The sequence below is a fragment of the Montipora capricornis genome, chromosome 13 (genome assembly GCF_036669925.1).
Source record: "Montipora capricornis isolate CH-2021 chromosome 13, ASM3666992v2, whole genome shotgun sequence".
Taxonomy (NCBI): domain Eukaryota; kingdom Metazoa; phylum Cnidaria; class Anthozoa; order Scleractinia; family Acroporidae; genus Montipora; species Montipora capricornis.
In genome coordinates, this window is record NC_090895.1 from 35,124,375 (window position 1) to 35,133,841 (window position 9,467).

Genomic DNA, 9,467 nt, shown 5'->3' on the forward strand with positions numbered 1-9,467 from the left:
CCGTGTTTGGTTTTTTCCCTGATCGAACTTGACTATTTTACCTGCAGGCTTTCAATGAATTATCGAAGAGACGAACAAAACTTTATCTCCGTACAAGAAATACTCGACGACTATGTAAATAACAGCTCCGAAAAGGAAAATTTTCCATTGCAAGTCAAAGAACTGGGGATTATTTTAAAGGAGGCCTTTCCACAGGCGAGTAGAGTCCAGCGAAGAATTAACGGTGGCCGAGTATGGCAGTACCCACTTTCAAAAACCTCAAGATTGGAAGAAGACCGTGTTAAATGGGAAGACTTGCCAGCTTTCACAAAATAATTCGATCGGCTTTTATCTAGCTCTAGCGACGATTTCTTTGAGTGGATAAAAGTCCAGTCACAAGATCTATGCGAAGGCAGCCGAGTTTTAACTGAAGTAAAGATCTTTAAAGAATGGACATTTGTTGTACACGTCAACAGTCGAAAAGTTGCAAAAGAAACCGTTGGTGTTTTCGAACTTCGGGAATCTTAAAATAACTTCCGATTTTGCGCACATTTACTTTACCGCGTCATTTCCGTCACCATATGTTGCGGTGCACATTGAACGAAAGCTCTCTCTCGAAGCCGTAAATTTCGGTCGCCGAAAATGAATTTGAACGCTTTCTTATGCCGTTTTCCTACAGTAATTGGCAAATACATAACAATTCTAGATCACGTTAGTAAAATCAGGCAATTTAATTCAATTCCATTTGAGTTTCAGGGATTCGAAAATCGGCCCCAAATTAGTTTCCTCCCTTTCCGTGTTTTATACTGTAAGCCGATCTTGCGAGCCCTCAGTGTCTTGGTTTGCGGTATACAGAATGTGTAACGAAACTGTAACGCGATCGTCAACGCGATCAAAATAACCCATTATTTCAGATGTTTTCGACGGGTTTTGATGCTCTAACGACAAACATATCTCCTCTGGACCCTGTGATGGTAGGTATACATTAATGATTACAGGTATGGCAGAAGCGAGTTACGGTGTTAGGTCCAATACGCTCAAACCACTTACAGACTGTTCGTGGTAGACCCACATCAAAACACGAAAATGAGCGTCCATTTCGAAAGTCGTTGTTCCGCGAACTCTTGCTTGGCAAATATCTCAAATGTTGCTATCAAGCTCTTACAAGTTCTAAAGAGATCAGTTGAGCAGTCATTGAGTACAAAATATGTGCAAACTATGACTAGTAATGACAGAAGTACATTAAGGAACTTTACTCGAAATTTTGACGCTGATATTTCTGATATTTGATAATCAACATAATGGCACGGAGGACAACAACAACAACAAGAAAGCCGTCACTTACCGAAGCGAAGATGCAAGTAAATTCTTTAATTTTATGACTGTCATGATCATTATTTCATATATTTTGTACAATGTATCAAGTGGATTATCAGTTCTATCAATTTCTCTTTGTACTGCATTAGTTTTCTGTGTAATCATGTACGTTCGCGTGTTGTATACGATTGCGTTACCAACACGAGCAATGTTGAATGTCCTGGGAAAATGTGATGTATTAGGGGAGGCAATGTTGCCATTTGTACATCATCAACATGATGGCGTAGTGAAAGTAAAATATAGAGAGAAATTGAGATCTCGTTATGCTAAATTTGTTTATTGGAATCATAACCGTGTTGTACGTGAATGCCATGTGTCGTGATCGCGAACCTAGTAGGATTCCTGTGAAGAAGCTGAAACGTCTGTCGCAGAAAAGCAGAAAACGGAGGGTCTTTGTGTGGAAAAAGATTCTTAAGATCACTCCTTTGCCGTCAGAACTTCATGGTTACATCAGTTGCAGGCTGAGTAGTCAAATGAAAAGAAGGCGAATAATTGCCAGTCTCCGTTCGTTTGAAAAAGTGAGGAAAAAGCCAGCTTCCATTCGACGAAGATTTCGTCAAACAGTACGTTTACTTGCTTTGGAAAATACACTGGAACACGAAAACGCGTAAATCTGAAGAAATGTCAAGTGTTGTACACATGCTGTGGACCAATGAGTTTGTACAAGAATGCATGGTGATCATAGACGATGCTGTGCTGAAATAAATGTATGTAATGACATAGAAACAAATCCTGGGCCTCCGATGAATAATATTGATTGCTATGTCTGAGAACAATTACCAGCTTAATTATAGTGAAAGCGACACAGGTAATCTACATAACAGTGATTCAATAATTGAGGGATATCAGTACAGTATACCTATAGACAGTGCATTTGAATCGCTCTTGTCACAAAATTATTCTTCATTTATTCTGACAATAGGATGTATTGGTGTTAGTATCTATCATACTGATAATGGGAGTTATGAGATTTTTGATTCTCATGCAAGAGATGAATGTGGTAGAAGCCATCCCCAAGGTACATGTGTACTATTAGAAGTACCATCCATTCAGGACTTAGTACAGTATTTCCAGGCTATACACTCACTTGGTGACAATTATGAACTCAGGCGTTATATAACTCTGAACTCAGAGGGCTGCATATTAGTACATATGAAATAACTGCAGTGAACAGTGTTAGAGAACAATGCAACTGCACTTGTAAACAATGCTGTGCTCTAGGACTTTATGCAATGTGTTACGCAACAGCAAAGTCTTGTAGTTATTGGAAATCCCAAACGTTATGTTGCATTGCTGACCAAGGAAACAAATTCTATCGTCACCCGAGCTCACAAGTGCAGATTTACCCAAGAGTCTTGATATTGGTGAAGTTGATTGTAGTAATGGTAATGAATTTATATAGCGCATTTCTATTAGCATATTCAAATGCGCTTTACAAGCAAGTGATCTATGGGTGAGATCGGACATCAAGTCAGCAATGTTTTCATGACGAAATGCATGTTGTTTTTGCCAGTGTGATTACAAATTTCGTGATCTTTCTTTGAGACATGCACATCTTTCCATGTATTACACATCTTTTTTTAGAACTACTACTCAACGCTCATGATCCCTAGCAGCACACGTGTGGCCACAGCCCGACTTACGATCCTAGATCGTCTTGTTTCCCTGGGTCTCCGGACATGAATGCATTGACACAGTCGTCCAATCACAGTCACGCCTCCTTCGTGTTGACAAAGTTCAAACACATTCGCGAAGCCGGAAAGCATTGAAAGATGCGAGAATGAAAGCCGTAGTAAACAAACTTTTGCGCATTCATGCCGCTTTTATTAGTTAATAGGATTTTGTACACAGTAAGCTGTTCGCGATCGCAACCTTCAGGAACTTAACATTAATTATGCAAATAAAATTTTGTTTCCGTAGTTTATCAAGCGCAAATGTTTTTTTTTTCCCCTGGGTGTCCCGACGCGACTGTTTTCTCTCAGATGCTAATAATTAAATTTCACTGGCTACAATATCCTACACGAACAAATTCTTTTTTCTAATGAAAGTTGAGAAAATATAGTTAAATAGTTAAATACATTATCAATACAGTTTTGACGCCCTCTTACACCTGATTCGCCTCAGTCAGAAAAAAGCACAAATAACAGCCAAAGCACAACAGCTGACGTTCGAATCGCCGCTAGCTGGCAGTTCAGTTTTGGCTCCAAAGCTTGATGACAAAATAGTTGCCACAAAATCTTTTAAATTAGTTTCTGGCCCTTTAATTGCAAACAATTGACGTGACGTCGGATCGCGCATGTTTTTCTCGCTCGTTGAATTCTGATTGGTCAATTCAAATTTCAGTAGCTCTCGCTGTGTACGTATGCACGGTCCCTAATATCGATATTATTGCTTTAACTATTACAGGTATATATAAAGGATTGCTTTATATATATATGAATATATAAATCTAAAATCTGAAACCCTCATCTAAACCACGTAAACCACGTTATACCAAGGTTCATCCTCATGGTACTCCTCGTATATGATCAACCTCGTTCCCAGGGTCTCTTTGTCGTTGAGGAGACAAAGAAGGCAGACAGAAAAGAGAGACCCTGGGAACGAGGTTGATGTATTACCGGTGCCTACTACATATATGGAGTATCTACTAACAATGGTAACCGCGGATCGGACGTACCGGGTTATCCTGCAGTTGAAGTGGAGATACAAAGATTTGGCGTTGATGCATCGAAAAACAGAATATTAAAAGCATCATTTAAGAGGTAAGAGCGCTGAGTAAAGATAACAAGATACAGGACAATTTTCTTAGTCTAATTTCAGCTAATGGTTACGTACAGTCAGCAAAGACTTCGAAAGAAGTGTCTTAAATAATTTTTATTTACGCATGTCCTTTTCATAAATATAAATGTTGTGGATACTTTATAAGCCTTTTGTAAACCGGACTAACGCGGGCCATAATTTTGCATCGCTGACAGTCGAATAAACCCTGATGCTCCTCCCCCTCCTCCCCCCCCCCACCCTTCCCGGGCCGGAGCGGGACATTCGCCCATTATTTAAGTAAAGGGCGCGGTTCCTGGGGGATAAATAAATGATGAACCTCCCCGGAATTCTTTTAATCGAGGTGCGAGAACCATATTCGTAATCCTATGACACAGATCATTTTGGGGGGTTATTTGCATTAAAACAATGGTATCCAGTTCACTGAAGCATGATACAGTCCCAAGAGTAAATACCTTGTTTTGTTTTTAGGAGAAGACTCCTCCCCTCACCTCCCCCCCCCCCCCCCCTCAAAAAAAAAGTATTGCATTATGGGATGGAGGAAAGAGCGAATTAAATTTTGATGTGACCATCACCAGAAATGTGTCATAGTTAAAATTTTGACAATGACGTCACGATCTCGCTATCTCGTTTTCGAAAAAAAGTCATTGTTGGTAAGAATCATCCTGTTTCGGATCGATGAAGAATAGGGATACGGAAAACGGTAATACGGCCTCCTTTTCCCTTTTTATCAATCAGCTATTAATTGGCTTTTTGGTTTTTCCAGCTGTATGGGGTTGGGCAGCTGTATGGGGTTGGGCATCTGTAAGACCACCCTGTCAGTGCCTGTCAATGAACTGACGGGCTCCTAATAGTCACAGTGACATCTAAGTTTGTGTTCAAATAATCCTCTTCAACCCGAGCAGAAAATGCGAATTTAATGCTTCCTGCCGGTATACTAATTGTGAACGGAAGTTTTCTGGAAAGTCTCAAGTTCTCATAGGTTGCCGATATCTCTAAAGAAAAATCATCGTCTTCACAGCTATTAGCAACTTCTATAGCGATACTCTGTCCTTCACTGTGAATCCGCTTTATCAGAAACAAGCATTTGCTTTCACCAATATTACTGGCTTTTGGATTTTGCGAGAGAAACGTCGTGTATTCTTTCCAAGGAATCTTTTCCAATCTTCTGATTGGAGCAATAATGTCTTTGCTCTCCGAACATATGCAAAGTCTCAGTTGTACCCCAACGTCAGCGCATTTTCTGTACTTTCCAAACAATGTTAATCTATCAAAATCAACGAGCACCATTTCCAGTGAATTCTGTATCTTCATATCTTTAGACTTTATCTCTATGTGGAATACGTCTTCTTGGTGTTTTACAATGTTTCCAGCCGTAAAATAGACGTCAAAACTTGTAATAAGAGCACCGTCTGATTTCGAAATCCGTTCGCGCACGTTTGCGAACCACGATGCACGCAGTCTTTGACAAGAGCGCAAAACTGGATGCACCTTTTTTCTCTGGTTTGCACCGTGTAAAAACTGTGTTTGTATCATGTTGTTAAGCTCGCCAACTGCAAACTCCACGATTGCGATTTTTGAAGAATCGTTTGTGGTGGGGCTATCCCAGCCTTCACATACACAAAAGTTAGGTGTTTTCAATTCGATATCGTTGCACGTTCGATTTAGCGATATCGGAGTGAATATTCCCACGGGTTTGACGAATCTCGATATGGACCCAGCCAATGGCAACAGAGAATGGTGCAAGTCGATCATCGTCAACAATCTCCGCTGGTTCACTTTCAGCGCGGTCATAGCCTCCTTTCCAAGAAGAGCTGCGACCTTTTGTGGTACAATGATAAACAGGCTTGGATGAAACATTTCAAGGCGACCCTCCAGAATTGATGTGGTATACTCGGTATAAGTGTTACCATGGTCTGCAAGGAGAATAGTCAGCGTATTTTGTTCGGTTGCCATGGTAGCCACGTAATGCGCAAGATCGTTATCCAGGGACTGTGTCCTTCGCCCAATGTCATCATGGCCAACATTAAGAGCAGTGAAAGAGAATAATGGACGAGCCTTTCTGTCTTTGCTTATGGTCTTCAACGTGTCTGCTGTATACTGAAAGAAGTAGCTATGCTGTAGTTTTCCGTTGAAGCATATTTGATCTCCGTCAGGTCCATTGAAGGGAGAATCTATATTATACGACTTTAATATTTCACAGCTTGAATGGGTTAAGCCTTAAACAGAAAAAAAGTATATTTATTAACAGGACATCAAACTTTTACCTTAAGGACGGTGCCTGCTGATTCAAAGGTATTTTTTCCCGGTTCATGAATACGCGGGAAAAGCAGATCTTAACAAGTGTTGTTGAAATACAAAAAGAAAATTGGTAAGCGCTAGGTACCACTGATGGTATGTAACTGATCTTACACATAAAAACACTTCTCTTTTTTTCAACTGCCCCTTATTAGTATCACCCAAATAGCGGACTAATGCAAATCCTGCATTTTGATTGGCTACGCTACTAGAGGACTATTAGTAATAGTCCTCGAGTAGCGAAAAGCGTGACGCTTTCTTTCGTTTTATTTCCAAATAAATATTTCTTCAACTTGCATTTGCTAACTTAATGATTGCCTTTTCTGTCCGACTAGTTGGGTGATACTAAAACAATTAGACCTTTCGCCCTCAAGGGCCACGGGTCTAATTGTTAAATATGTACCAGTCTGTACTGTATTTATTACAAGGGAAAACGGCAAGAATCAGTAGGGTGGCCTTTTTGTTAGCTTTGGTCGGCGCAGTGGGACTATACAGAAAAAAGACTGTTGATGACACCTTTAATTTGCTGAAATAACAATTAAAGAGATTTGGCATCGCAAACCCCGAAGGGGGGGGGGGGGGGGAGGGGCAGTTTGCATATGAAGGTGCGGGGATGCTCGTCGGAAAATTTGAAATAAACCCTTATAGGAGACCAATCTGGGCGTAGGCCAGGCTTTTTTTTTACCCCTAAAAGAGACCATATTTAAAACATTCTAGTTCAATGTTCTAATTGAGAGTCAGTAAATTTTTACCTGTACTGTCCACATAGTTTTCACGGAGTCTAAACCGTAACTCTTTCCAATCTTCGGCGTCGAAGTCTGTCATTAGTCCCCAGTTCGCCATCCAGCAAAGGTCCTCTTGCCACATGGTCTGGTAACCAGCCCTTTTGAAGTGACCAAACAGAATTCCCGCCTTCACTGTTGGACTTTCCTGCTCTGGATCAAAATCAGGCAAAAGGTGGCCGGTAAACAGAGCATGCTCGTTATGAGTCGTATGCCCATGAACGGCTTGAAACAACTCAAAATCAAACACTTTAGCCTCTGAGGGCTCGTGGTTCGAACTCTCCGCCAGCCTCCGGAGTGTTCCGACTGTTTTCGGCAGAGACCGATAAAAATGCGATCGCGAGATGGAGTCTAACAGCACTATATTTACGTTTATGGTATTTTTAGCCCGTAGTTTAGATGTGTGTTGACTCATCGACATGGCCGGTGGAACAGAGATAAGTTGTGATACAAGTGGCTGAGGTTGACGAAAATCAAAGCATTTGACGAACATAAAATTAAACTTATTTTCCGCTGTAAAAAGTGCGATTCGCGGCAACTGAGATTCGAGTTCAGAAAGTTCTGTAAAGTTCCTGGAGAATTTCAATAAGCCATCCTCAGGATCTACAGTGTAAACGGCATAAGTCAGTCTTCCTTTGTATATCTTACCTTGGTTCATAAGTCTTTCGCAAACTTGTTCGTCGCATTTAACTGTGAACTCTGATGTCTTCGAAAACATTTTAGTTTTAAAAGAGCAGATGGTTGCCTCGTTCTGACTGCATTCCGATAACGATGGATCGGTTCGGTACAGCGCATGAGCAAGTCTACAAGCATCGATAGATGGCACATGTGGCTCGCAGGCTCCGTAAGAATGCTTATTTGAAGGAGTAAGAAAAAGATCCCAGCAGAAACGCTCTCTCATTTCCTCAGTTGTTGCATTCTTTAATAGTAAATCGGCGATGGAATCTTCTGATTGAAAGACACCTGGATACACACGCTTGAGTATTTCATTGTTGTGATCAGGTGGAAAATTTTCCATTCCTTTGTAGCTTATGGAGTTCAATTCTCCGTTTTGATTGTAGGCATCAATCTCAGACATTCTCTCACGAAATGAATCGTGTTGTAACTTTGAAGCTACTAGTCTACTAAGAGCCAATTTAATCCCTCTTTCACGGTGATCAAGAACAACCGAGACGCGATCAAGCAAAGAGGAATACTCTGCTCTGTTTAATAAGTAGTAGTAGAACTGCCACAGGACCACAAGCATCAGAAAGGAGAAAAGAAATCTTGGTCTTCGAAGTTTTCGTGCTGCTGAATACATCCATCTGAAAAAAACTCGAAATTCCATGGGCCTTCGCTTCACTTGGAATGACAAGAATAAGTGTGAAGTAGATTACGTAGTTTGTGTTGGTCAAGACACCGTGACGAAAGTGTTTGAGCTACCTCCTTGCTTCTCCAAGTCCTATAAAACGGTAAAAAATGTTATCATCGGATTAATTAACCCTTTTCAGCCTGTAAATGGTCACACTTAAGGACTGCATGCAAAGTTTTTAAGTATAGCCGGCAACGTAATACAACACGGCAAGAAAATGCCCTGTAGTCATTTAGCTTCTTGATCCTTCTTGCTTTGAATGCAAGAAAGTTTGTAAGTACTTCAAATGCAAATTATGATCGTTATAACCGCAAACCCACTTGGTTAACTGAACCATAAACTTGAGTATAAAAGTCGCGATATCACTGACTGCTGCTACCGACCCCACTCGGTTTATTCCCATTATATAATGTTGAAATGAATTTGCTTTATTTTGAGTTTTGATCACCGTTGCGCCGATGAGTTAGTTACTTGAAGGTTGTTTGTCATCTCAACGAGTTTCCGTATTCATACTGTGAGCCTTGGTTGGTCAATGTGCACGGTTGGTCAAAACGTTTACGAGATTTAAAGAGAGAATGATGATCTCTATGATCGAAACAAAATATTCCGAATATAACGAAAGTCAACTCAATTCGAAAATACATAGACTCTATTGGATCATCAGTCACATAGCGGACACTTTAAATTGGCAGTATGGCGGATCACGGGCACCCAACGTCAATTTTCGGAAAATATCTGTTCGGAAGAAGATTTGAGATCTATAATTTTCGGAAAATTTGTTGTAAAATTTCTTGCTTGGCTGCCTCTCCTAGGATTTTCGAACATCTGAAAAATGGTATAATTGCCCATTTTTAACGGATTTGTACCATAAAAAGGTCACCTAGAATTTTCGGGAGCCTTTT

The 9,467-nt window shown here is 40.5% G+C and overlaps 1 protein-coding gene and 1 long non-coding RNA gene across 6 annotated transcripts in view; one reads left to right on the forward strand and one right to left on the reverse strand.

Annotated features, from left to right (window-relative positions):
• Positions 1-856: 856 nt before the first annotated feature.
• LOC138028810 (uncharacterized) lies at positions 857-3,275 on the forward strand. 2 transcript variants are annotated; one of them, XR_011127727.1, is made up of 2 exons: positions 857-953; positions 2,941-3,275. It is a non-coding gene; the product is annotated as an uncharacterized lncRNA (long non-coding RNA). The 2 variants fall into 2 exon arrangements; XR_011127728.1 differs by having other exon boundaries at positions 896-953; positions 2,279-3,275.
• A 940-nt stretch (positions 3,276-4,215) lies between these two features.
• Positions 4,216-9,467, reverse strand: part of LOC138029904 (uncharacterized) — a 6,761-nt gene continuing 1,509 nt past the window's right edge. The window contains exons 1-3 of one of the 4 annotated variants that reach the window (XM_068877751.1): positions 8,637-8,733; positions 7,185-8,518; positions 4,216-6,353 (exon numbers count right to left, since the gene is read on the reverse strand). In XM_068877751.1, the coding sequence (XP_068733852.1) occupies positions 4,963-6,353; positions 7,185-8,514 (2,721 nt within the window). In that variant the 5' untranslated portion in view covers positions 8,515-8,518; positions 8,637-8,733 and the 3' untranslated portion in view covers positions 4,216-4,962. Of the gene's footprint in view, positions 6,354-7,184; positions 8,542-8,636; positions 8,734-9,467 lie in introns of those variants that run through there. The other 3 variants (XM_068877752.1, XM_068877750.1, XM_068877749.1) reach the window with 3 other exon arrangements.